The sequence below is a fragment of the Talaromyces stipitatus genome, genomic scaffold (genome assembly GCF_000003125.1).
Source record: "Talaromyces stipitatus ATCC 10500 scf_1105507295491 genomic scaffold, whole genome shotgun sequence".
Classification (NCBI taxonomy): Eukaryota; Fungi; Ascomycota; class Eurotiomycetes; order Eurotiales; family Trichocomaceae; genus Talaromyces; species Talaromyces stipitatus.
The window spans coordinates 210291-222634 of NW_002990122.1; the positions used below are offsets into that span (position 1 = coordinate 210291).

At 42.9% G+C, this 12344-nt stretch overlaps 3 protein-coding genes across 3 annotated transcripts; all 3 read right to left on the reverse strand.

Moving 5' to 3' along the window:
- Positions 1–212: 212 nt before the first annotated feature.
- On the reverse strand, positions 213–1537 carry TSTA_108320 (uncharacterized protein; the record flags this gene model as incomplete). Its single annotated transcript, XM_002488355.1, has 2 exons — positions 213–808; positions 1204–1537. The coding sequence occupies 2 exons, from the start codon at positions 1535–1537 to the stop codon at positions 213–215; spliced, it is 930 nt and encodes a 309-aa protein (XP_002488400.1).
- A 4821-nt stretch (positions 1538–6358) lies between these two features.
- TSTA_108330 (uncharacterized protein) lies at positions 6359–6929 on the reverse strand (the record flags this gene model as incomplete). The annotated part of the gene is made up of 2 exons (XM_002488356.1): positions 6359–6681; positions 6785–6929. The coding sequence occupies 2 exons, from the start codon at positions 6927–6929 to the stop codon at positions 6359–6361; spliced, it is 468 nt and encodes a 155-aa protein (XP_002488401.1).
- A 3384-nt stretch (positions 6930–10313) lies between these two features.
- On the reverse strand, positions 10314–11226 carry TSTA_108340 (uncharacterized protein; the record flags this gene model as incomplete). The annotated part of the gene is made up of 2 exons (XM_002488357.1): positions 10314–11024; positions 11083–11226. The coding sequence occupies 2 exons, from the start codon at positions 11224–11226 to the stop codon at positions 10314–10316; spliced, it is 855 nt and encodes a 284-aa protein (XP_002488402.1).
- Positions 11227–12344: the final 1118 nt, after the last annotated feature.

The following is a 12344-nucleotide window of genomic DNA, read 5'->3' on the forward strand; positions in this document are numbered from 1 at the left end:
AAAATAGTTTAGCTTCCCTTGGCTACAGGGATCAGTAAACAATTGAATAGAGAGAAAACGTGCACCGTTTTTGCAAACAACTGTAGCTCTCTTTGCTATATTAACTTGATTGTGGACAAGATCAATTGCATAGTGTGATGCTCTCTGGTTAATCTGCGAGTACAGAAAGGATTGGCAGAATATAAGACTGTTGAGCGAGATCTACATAATGACTAATATTGGGTAACTAATCTGTCTTCAATCAACACGATTCCTTCCGCCCATACGGTATCCTGATCATAAGAATCTCCGTCATCATATCCAAAGGCTGAGACGAGCGGATACACCACGAGTAAAATATTGTTTTGGTCCAGCCTGTCGTCTTTCTCATATTTCTCATAGATCTGGTGAGAAGGATGAGCCAACATTTCTGGGGATTTCATAGAAAACACGTCTAGCCGGGGCAGTCTGTCGATTGTCATGTACGCCCTCTCTGTCCACAGAAGAGCAGCTAGCTCGGCCGCCCAGATATAGATTTCTGCCAGGCTTTTCTCACACTCATTATTCAATTTTCCACGTAATGATTGCACAGGACCCTGCAAGAAGTCTTCTGCTCGTTTCATGCTTACTCGTTTTCTCGATTCGCGCATCTTAGAGGTAAGACTTGGCTCCGGGCCCGGAAAGCGGAAGGGGTGTGCTCGACCGTTTTTTAGTCGTATCTTAGCCTCTTGCACCTTAGAGGTAAGACCTGATTCTAGTCCCGACTCCGTAGGTGTGTTCAAGAGCCGAAGGGTGTCAGAGCGCCAAACATGCGCTCGTGCTTTATCCACTGTTGAAAAAAGAAGTAAGCATTATCTATCAGCAGGGGCTGAAATAGAAATGGGAGGGGAAACCTTTTTGCATTTCCTGATAAAGTTCAAGAAGTTGTGTACCAAATGATGAACGAGATTGTTCCTCCTGCTTGGTCTCTTTATTAAAACAGAAGAATCGCTCCGGCCCTGACTGCGGAAGGTGGACATTGTCTGGTACTTGTATGTTGTTTAGTCGTCTTTTAGCCTCTTGCGCCTTAGAAGCAAGACCTGATTCTAGTCCCGACTCCGTAAGTGTGTTCAAGAGCCGAAGGGTGTCAGAGCGCCAAACATGCGCTCGTGCTTTATCTACTGTTGAAAAAAGAAGTAAGCATTATCTATCAGCAGGGGCTGAAATAGAAATGGGAGGGGAAACCTTTTTGCATTTCATGATAAAGTTCAAGAAGTTGTGTGCCAAATGATGAACGAGATTGCTCCTCCTGCTTGGTCTCTTCATCAAAACAGAAGAATGGGTTACCAAAGATGTTCTCAAAAATATCCTTTGCTAACAACGCTTCGACAAGAATTCTTGGTAATAGTTTTCGCACATAACCTTTTGTGCCAGAGACGAGTGTTTCCCAGTCCCTATATCGGAAGTAGCTATCTAATTTAGAAATAACATTATTCTTTCCTCGATCTGTGATCTGAAGTGTAGAAATATCAGAGAGAGCATAAGATCTTGCCCAGTTTTTTATATCCTGCTGGAGCATGATGAACTCCCCCCTCACGTGGTCATCATCTCTAGGCATCCAAGTTCGTCTTACCGATGCTCCCTGCATCTTCAACACAGAATTATTTTCCCAGTTCTCTTTTTGGGGAGACTTGGGGCCTTTTATAGAAACTTCCCTAATTACTAAATCTACTCCGGCAGTGAAGAAAATTTGCTAAACTCTTATGCAACCACATAAGTAGTTTGACTTTTTGACAAATTACTACAGATTTACCAAACATCGTCTAACTCCATGCCCGTGTCATGGTATCGCATTCACTAGGAAATTACGTGTACTGTACTAAGGCTCCCAGTGAAGAGAAGATATTTTCAGAATAAAGAGTGAGGGAGTGCTCATACAAAGTGTAACAAGGAAATAACGGAATTCAGACACTAATAATAGCAAACAAGAACAAGACCTGAGTTAGGGTTGAAGTGAGAACGAACCCTTACAGCAGGTGCTAGATATGTACAGTGTTTAGATGTCGCTCGTCTACTGAAATCCATGTTATCCCACGGTAGATTACGTTGGAGTCAGTTTTTGGACTATTGTCGGATGGGTAGGTGTTTGTACGCGTGCAATGTCCGGAGGATATTGGCCCACAGGATATATGGATCCGGAGGATATCCTCAGACAGCATCAGATTATATTTGGTTTATGATCCGGGAATAGCCTCATACTTATCCTCCGTTTATATGTCTCATCATGTTGTTAGATACACTGCCTATTTTGGACCGAACCTTCGGGTATATATATGCCCTACGTTAACCCATTAGTTAGCTCTAAAGAGAGGCAGTTATCAATTGGGAGTTATTTAAACATATTGATCGAACTCACCCTCGTCAGCTAGTTGGACCAGCCTTACACCAATCCCTGCTTCGTGTTCAAGGACCAACGGTAGGTTTACTCCAGGTCAATCCTGAAGAGGTTTTACTGGAATGAAAAGAAGAGAAGTGACTAGCAAGATCTGTATGTGTTCAGTTATCTGTCCCTTTCGTGTATACATGAGTTTCCAAGAAGGTTTTTATAGACATTTTTGGCGGGGTGATTTGTGAGCTGTCATAAGGGGTATATGTGAGGATAATCTTGAGTTCTGATAAGGCGGCTTCTGATTGACTGAGATGTACTATGTAGATGCCCAAGTATTGCCCTAACGTGAAGGAGATCTTCAACAGAACAAGACGATCTTTCTGACACTATCATGAGCGGTAAACCTTAAACCTTAAACGCAGCAGAGAAAAGAGAAACGGCAGAGAGTAGAGGAACTACACTCGGCACAGCAGGCTTATGAAAAAGCTCTCAAACAGTTCGATAATACCTTCCGCTCATTGGGATTGGCAACAATCGATACCATTCAGAAACTTCGAAATTGTGCCAACGAACTTGGGAAGGAAATAGGTATTAAGATGTTCTCCTTTGTTCTCTTTAAACATTCCCCTTATTTGGACTGGAATTATCTGATACAAGTATAGACTAACAGAATCTTAGAGAATTTCCTGACACATTTGGACAGTGTACCAAAGAAAGATAGAACGGCGGCGCAATGCGATCTAGCAGAAAGCATTAGTGGTGTGATTGGTGAATGGGATATCGCACAGACAGTGATCAAACATGGATTTTCACGTAAATGGTTCATCAACTTTTCTAACGACTCAGTGCGTGTGTGTACAATAAGGACAAGGATCTCTTGCATTTCATGTATGTGGGAGAAGGCGGTGGGCTCAATTGGCTTGTTACAAATGATTCTTATCCGAGCAATCTGCCAGAGCCATCTCATCAGCTGTTCCCAGGTGAATGGACCAGATAGAGCGACTTGGTTGATGAATTGGTTGATTTCTCTTATCTTTCTCTGCATTTTTTTCCCTTTCCAGAATTGTGATTTGTCGTTAGAGCAAGCAAGCCATATAGTTAGTTGGTGTCTCGGTATATAAGTAACCACGCCTATCCACCAGTAAATCATTTGTTTACATCTTCAGCTCATGTCACCTTGGTATATCTGAAAATCTTGGCCACCATCAAACTAGGGGACAAACATTGCCCCAAAAGGAACCACATGAAAGCAAGGATTTTTCCAAGTGATTTGCCTGGGTGAGAGACCAAGATTGGATCTGCAGATTTCGTCGAGCTACTGCTCGGCCAAGACACTTTTTGGTATTGCATATCATAACAATCAACTTGACGCAACTTCAGTCTCTTACTTCTTGCCTGAAAGCAAAGGTAGGAAGAGAAATAGACGTAATTTACCTACTCCCAGTCCACCTGAAAAACGTACCAGCATGAGTACTGTCAACCATATATTACGGCTAGGCTTGATATAGAATAGGCAGCATAAGACCCACAACTTGACTCTATTGGTACTGCGAACATGAGTGGGACATGTGATTGTATGTACAATGACTTAATAGGGTTCTCAGCAACCGCTATGGCGAGGGAAGCCAACCACCAATAAGAGTCAAGTGTGGTTTTATGCTTCCTATTCCATATTAAGCCTAGCTGGTATATACGATTGACAAGTCTCCGTACGACGGCCGTAATACAAAAGGTGGGGTCAGACCAGAGCGTCCTATATCCGGTGGCCGTCCTGCCCCAAGTCCCACCTTGTTCTTTGCATAGATTATATTACGATGCAACGGTACGGAACATAACATGAGTATTGTGAAAGGCATTTATCGGCCACCAGCGAAATTAATTCTTCACGAATGTGCCTGCTCCGTTCTGGAGCTGACTTTCTCTGCAAGGTTTCGCAGAGATTACTCCGCCGTCACCTCCAATTGCTGAGTCTATGCAGACGCTAGTAATCCTAGGCTGAAAATACGATTACACAGCCAGCTATCAAGAGCGCAAGTCTAGAACTATTGGGACGGTTGGTTGTTGAGGTTCCAGTATTCCACTTCACAAAGTACAAGAACAAGGTCAATTTTATCATGATCCATCGACTCCAGTTAAACAGGGACAAAATGTTGTGATCTGATGATTGACAGGTTTGTCTTTACTAGCTAAAAGGAAGAACTCCATCTACCATCAAAGATCGATGATGGCCAACCGTTAGTTGCAGACATAGAGCCCCTTAACAATATTCAGGAATTGCATGAATCTATCGCCTCCATCCTAGACAGTAAAAATTTGGTACAAGACATGACCTAGCTCATGACGACCAAGCTTCCTGATTGATGCTATCTTCCAAGCCTTTCAGACTGCCAGAAAAAGAGACGCTAGGGAATAAAAGACCCTTTACGCGTCCGTCGCCCCTTTGTATTTCTAACGGTGTGTATTGCACAGTGAATTCAAACCCACTAAAATCAACTCATCAATACGCCCCATAACATGGTAGAGGAACTTACTGTTTCTCAATGCTCATCTAGCACGGATAGGGGACTTGGAATACTAGCGGTTTCAGACCTTGATCAGGCTGAAATTCGCCGAGACCTGGAATGGAAAGACTCCAGTGTTTGAGGTCCTAATTTGGCTCAGACCAGAACTATATCATGGGCCTTTGTACATACCGAATGAGCATTGGGATATGTAGACGTAAAGTATAAAATGATATGTCTTGATTCTTTGCAGTCTCCACCGCAATCGTGTACACACTGTGAACAGCGGCAAGCCTTGAATTTAGGATCCATAGAAAAGATTGAGAGGTAGCTGGCGCAAGAAAGCAAGGGAGATTGGATTGCTGTGAAGTAGGCTTTTATAGAGTAAAGATATATGATTGGCAATGGCAACTATTTGAGATTAAGAATAAAATCACGGTTTTCATGAGAGGCATTAGAAGAGATGAATATATAAGAGTGTCCCGTCTCTGAGCTCTGGACAGAGTCTAGGCCGGCGCTGCATGGTCACAGGAATAAAAGGTACGAAGTAGTTATAGCGCTCCTATTCATATCCTAGCAGGCCCTCTCGACCATTCGTACTGGGTCAAAGCAAGTATTCGGCCGATCGTAGCCCACGCACCCGAGTCACGTAATACAGTATCCGCATCAGTACTAGATTCCGGCATGGCCACCAATTATCCCTGGTGAGTTACATGGCGTAGATGGCTTGACTACTATTCCTAATCCAGGTGAAATTCACGCGGCTGTTGGTATCTTATTGCCTCAGCTGCGGAACGGCATAGCTTTTCCGTACACTAGCGCGCATGGGTGTTTCAATATGATCGCTTACGCGAGATCACTACCGTACGTGAACTCTGGGAATGGTGTTTGCTCAGACAAATCATCCGTCGTACCTCTTGAGATTGCAACTAGCGGGGCGGGCTCGATTCCAAGCAGCAGAGAATGCTCTCGAAACAAAAGGTTATTATCGAGAAGACCATTGAGTAAGACAGTAAAGGCATTTGTTCCTATACGACAGGCCGTTGATACTTTTGAAAAAGTAGGAATTTAAAAGCGAGGATTCATTATACCAATTCGGAATGTTATTGGGGTAACTTGAAGGTTCAAAGAGGAATAAAGCTGCTCATACAAATTTCTAGTCCCTATTAGGTATTAAGTTCTCACCTTCGTGACGTGGGACTAGGAGTCAATCCACTGGTGCAGTCCTCCTAAACTGAAAAATGGCATAGTTATTGTATATTCGCGGACATCGAGATGAGATAAGGGATAACGTGCTTGTACCTTGCATTTAGCATAGTATACCCACTTTCTGATTTCTATAATACAAAATGTCTCCAGCAAATCTGGGAGTAATTCACTGGTCTTTTTAATAAAGTCCCTATAGCCGACGGCATAATAGTTGGAACCACCTAGACCAAAAAGCTGACGTACACTGGAAGATCTGGTATGGTAGTATGTAGCGAGGATGAGTGATTCCCAAGAAAAGTCATTAGGCCCCTCTAATCCACTTTGTATCGAGTAGCTCATAAGACGGCTCCGGGAGATTGAGCGGATAAGAATCATTCGTAATGACCCACTCTAGCTTGTTGCTTGCCTTATCATAATTGAAATGCAAAAGGTGGCCCTTCTCGTTGTACACGCGCACGGCATCCTCGAGATAACAAACAGACCATTTATACAAAATTCCATTTTTGATCACTGTCTGTGCAATCTTTATTTCACCAAGCACACCATGGAAACTCCATTGCAGATTAGATTGCTTTCCTGTCCAATCTTTACGCGGTCGAGATTCGAGGAGTTCTCGGAAATTTTCTAGAATATTTTCTTTTTAGTTTATGTTTGTATTAGATAATCCAAAAACAAGAGAGAGAAGAGAAGGAATGAACAGAATCAAACGATAGAATTATGTGAATACCTAGAGCCTCTGCCAGTTTGTCGACATCAGGTTGAAATCTCTTAACCGTTTCTTTCGTCACTACTCCTAACGAATGGAAGGCTTCGTCAAACGATTTAAGAGCTCCTTCATAAACTTCTTGCGCAGAGTCCAGGGCTTCCGCCATGATGGACGACCAAAATTGCCAGCTTTGATTCCAGATATGTATGTTGTTGATGGCTCGTTTCCCGCTTAAATATAATTTCACAATCACGCTATAAAAATCCATCGTGGCTACTTCCAAGTCAATCTTTTCTCGGCCTTGACAGCCCTCTAGCCGACAGTAGCTGGGTGTGGCTGACGTGGAGTTTTTTCTCTTTAGGGCTTTAACCTCCACTTTGCGTTTATTCACTAGCTCTTCCAGTGCTAGGCCATCCTTTCCACTTCTTATACTAGGGTGTGGTGAAGCTATATCAATCCGTGCGCCACCGCGGAAACCCCGTATCTTCCAACGGGCTCGGAATGGTCTCCACATCCCCGATTTACATTGTTCTACTGAAATATGATCTATTACAATGTTTCCGAAGCTAGAACGCCGCGGGAATCTCGTCTATATTGGGTAAAGACTCCACGGATGTGTTGGATTAGCTAAGCTAATCCAGCCAATAAGAACGAGCCACACACGGATCCACTAAATAGGGGGTAAAAGATATCTTACTCCGTAGAGACAAGAAGAAGGACAACAAGAATCAAGGATTCCACGCTCTTTGCATACATAATTTGGCAGGTTGGGATATCCTGCTTGAGATTGTTACGTACAATCCAATACCACATAACTGTGTACAGATATTCAGCTCTATGCAGGCGTTGCTATGCTGAAAGCTCCCGAGCTGCGGGCACGCACGAATTTTCGGATTATTCGAATTTTGCGAATTATCGACGAATTGAATCCAATTCGAACCTTATTTTCGAACTCCAAATCCACGGGCAATTCGATTCGTCAAGATTCGCGAATTTCAAACGTATCTTACGAAATCACGCTTTTGAAGACCGCTAATCCCAAAAAGGGCTCAAATTCCTAAACATGGCCTCTGAATCTATTGAATTTGTATTAAAAGCGCTGTATTTTACTATTATACCTTGATATTAAGAGCTTGTATGTTGAATTAGGGCGCAATGCACCGACTCAGAGATGTTGTGTGGGCTGGAATGCCTCTAGAAAACGATATTCGCAGCTCTTATAATTTTTATTTGGAGCAGTCGATATAAGCTTTTTTTGTGCAGGATATGCTTTTTCCAGAAAGTCCTGATTTAGATGATCATCTTCTCTCCATCTGGTAGCATTTTGAGCCACTTAATCTTAGTTCGAGAGTCCGAAAGGCTTGTAATATGGTATATATCGTTGTGTTTAACGTAGTCGTAACGCCGTTCCAGCAGTAAGATTTCATCGGAACAAGAACAGTCATTGCAGGTGAGAGATCCTGCCAGTCGCCACGCCGTTCCCTGATAGCTAACAGATAAAACGTAGCCCTTCGTATGGACGCGCAGCCATATGAATTAAAGGACTATCTCAAGAGATGTACTCAGTATACTCGTTAAAGGGAGCCGGAATTCTCTTGATAACAAAGAGCTGTCCCCAATTCTCAGGTGTAAGACGTAAGGTTTCAATTTCTGGCTCATCATTGAATATATCTTCGAGCTGCCGACGCCGCTCTTCAGCTCTCTCAATCATGACAACAAAATGTGAGCAAAACAGCAGATTTGGGAGTTCTAGGTAAATTTCATTATCCTCTGTCGAATGATAGTCTCTGTTAGGTATTAGCATGCTTCCGAGATAACTTCTAGTAAAGATATTGGTGGAAAGTATTGTAATAGATACATTTATCAGATATAGCGACAATATTGGCAAACTTTTCTCCAGAGTGTTTCTTCCAATTTCAAGAAATTTTATACAAGCTTGATATTGCTGAAAATATGAGGACGTCCAATGAGCATTAATTGCTAGCATTGGTAGTGAATTCTGGCTCGTCCCACCATCAAGGGGCTGAAGACATCAAACCCTGTAATTCACTGTCAACAGCGACAGGGCGAAGACTTGCCGACGCGAGACAGTATCTGCACTTGGTATAGAATTCTGGGAACCTGCAGACCTTAACATAGCCTTGGATAAAGGTAGTTCAGCGCATGTAAATGGCCGGGAGGTTGATATAATCCAATTTAAGAGAAATTCCTCAAATAGAAGCTTTCTTTTGCTTCCAAATCCATGAAAATGGTCCTTGGCACTTTGAGAGACCATTCTAGGAGAGCTTATGGGCCCGCTGAAGGCCCTGCTTAATGATGTAATTGAAGATTGTAGTTTAGATGCAAGTCGAAAGAATTGACACATAGATGGCGATACAAACACACATGTTTAAGCTCAGACCGTTCGTTATTCGCTAATTTCCAGGCGTTGTCAAGTGGTATTTCCAGATCCAGCTCCACTCTCTTGGTCTAGCTTTATTTTTCTGCTTGATTTCGACACTCCCAGCCTCTCATTCTACCTGAGATATTGATTGTGAAGGGTGTATTTCTGTATCAAGGTTCGATAAGCTCCGAGAAACATTACTGTCAGCCGCGGGAGAGCCTGAAATCCTAGTGCTAGGCGATTTTGTAGTATGAACTACCTTTTTTTTTTTGAGCTGGTGGGAGGGGTATATCCCCTTCAAAGAGACCACATAATCGCGTTTTTTTTTCCTAGTATGGGGAAATTCGAATATTGAAGCAACTGGAGACCTCGTCTAGGATATGATTTTAGTACTTTAGAAGTGTTGGTCTTTAGGAACTTTCGAGCTGAATGCTGCAGTTTATATAATAGCTCGCAACGGGGCCTACTGACATTCAGTCAAATCCGGAGGAGATTAATTTCATTTTGATATGTATTATGCGATGCGGAGAAGTACGACTCTCGCTCACTGCTCGACCCGCCGTCTCCTGTCATCCAGCCAACACGCTTATGGAGGATTTTGTGATGGGCCTATGGTTAAATTCGTTGACTGCAGGCGTACCTATGAACTCGAAAGCTGATTGAGTGAGCCCAGTCGTGTCCTCAAGAATCACAACAAGGCTTTGCTGCTGCATTCTGGCAGCTGCATACCAGACTAACCCTGCAAGTTGCAGTGACGGCGAGAAGCAGCAGAAATCTTACTTTCGTCAATTTTTCACACAAACCGTCAATAGAATGACTAGCCCAGATTCCCACGGCAAGCGTTCACTTTCATACTCTCTTTCTCGATTTGTTCTTTGATTCGTTGATTCTCCTACGTTAGTTGTCTGGTTTTGCTTTCAATATCAGCAACATATCTCTAGCATTGACTTGTTCAGTTTGTAGCATATTCTGCGGATTTATTTTGCAAGAATCGGTGGCAGAAAGTTCACAGGTCTGCTGGGTCAACTTTGGCTCAAGGACGGAGCGTCGAGCATGGTAAGCGTTTTTAGGTTTCTCTATCCTTTCGCTCTCATGGGATTGTGTATTTATTTCGAATTTATAATTTCTGATAGAACAGATCATACTCTTGAGAATTTTTAATTCATTCTATCTCTTTTTATTGCTCGCTAGGGTTCTTGCATTCTTCTGGTTGCCTTTATTTCCCCTGACTCGCCTCAGTAATCGCATTTGGAGACTTTCAACGCTACAATTCTCGCGATATTTTTCTTGGAATGCAGTTTTCACAATCGGCCACGACACTCCATGCGTACGAAGAGTTTCGATGAAAGTGTATTTTTCCTCGGCCCAGGGATTATGACTCCCTCTTTCCCGGCGCCCAGTGTCCAGTTGCTTTAAACCATCGGGATGCGGTAGGATTTGCACGAACGAGTTGTGTCGCAATGATACAGGCCCAGTTGTCAACTGCCGATTTGGACGTTCAGCACCCGGAAAACAATTCAGTGTGTATCCTGAGTCATAATTGTATAAGTCCGTTGTTCCGTGGTGATATCGGTATGGACTCGTCACGCTTAGCCCCTGCAAATCTGTCTGGCTTTCGGACTGAGGGTCGACATGTTGCCGTTGATGTTGTTTAGACGACTCATTTGATTGCTCAAGGTCAGTAGCGAGAGTATTATGTGGTGAAGTTTGGACTCCAATCAATTGTGCCATATTCATCTTGAGGAATTTTATATCACGTTGTTGGCCCTGTATTATCTTCGCCAGTCTTTGCAAAGTCGCTATACTTTTTTGCATTCCGGAGGATTTTTCGGCTTGTCGGGGAGCTATGGTTTCGCCTGCATTAGGGGAAATGCTCGGCTGGTAACAAGGTCAATATGCGGGGATGTCATTGAGAGCAGATATCGTTGATACTTACCGCTTGAATAACACATGATTCGCATGTCTCGGCACCTGGAATTTCGCCTATCTTGACAATCTCCCTCAATATCTCATTGAGGATATGGATCCTGTCAGGAGGTTTGATTTCTCGGTGTAAATCTTTCAATGCACCATTAAGCATTTCTGTTGTAATGTGGTGGTGTTTGCCGAGATTTTCAAGAATATGAATGAGAAGTTGGATACGCTCTAGGCTCTTTTCTGTTAGCAAATTTATCTTCTACACTAAATATTAATCTAGCCATTGGCAAGGTGAATTACCTTCGTTTTTGAGAAGCTTTGGTCCTTTGTGTGCTATACTAGCAGGCCACCATGGCGGCTTGCTCTTCTCTGCTCCAGTGTATGGATACTTGACTGTTTTTTCTGGCTCAATGAGCCTAATAAATCTCACGACAATGACAATGCAGTTAATAAAGCCGAATGCACCAAGCTTTTTTTCATAGGAAGTCTTTAGAAGGACGCGTTGATATAGGTTCAACTGCGATGGATCCGTAATGAGAAATAACTTGTGATTTGCTCTGCTTGTTATCTCAGAGTATGCTGGAATTGTGCAACAAGAGAGGTGTTTGATGTGGCCGTCCTACTGAGAGAAGAGAATACATAAGATTTTACTGCTAGCATATAAGAGTAGAAGTTGCCGGCTTTGACCCCTGAACACATGCAATGAAACTACTAATTCTACAGTTTCATGGACGAGGACTCTTAGGCCTCTAGTTCAAGACCATTCCAGATTGAGCAGAGTACACAGTGTGAATAACTTGCTTTTTGCGGTGGCTTAATCATGTCTCAGTTCATGTGCGCATTTACTATCAAAGACTAGGGCATTGACTCCTAGATGTCTAATTCAGGACCATTCTAGACTGAACAAAGTTGCATACTAATTATGTATACTAAAAACGCAACTAATAGATGTAAGTCGAATCAACCAAGCTCACCCCCGAGGACGAATGCGTACACTATTGGTGATTCTCACCATCTTGGACCTCAGTCCACTTATGCAGTCTCTCCAAACTAACGAGAAATGGCACAGGCATGGAGCATCCATATGCCTTGACCCACTGGCAGCATACGCATCAGAGCAGAGAGGAGTATTTGCATTCGCTAGATTGAAAGAACCTAATTCAGCAACTATAGATATTGTGAACCGTACAGATGTTGTATTGAGTGGTTTGTTCATATGCATCCAGGAGCTCATAACTAGCAGATGTTAGTCGAACTAGCTGAGTCGGCACCTAAGGACAA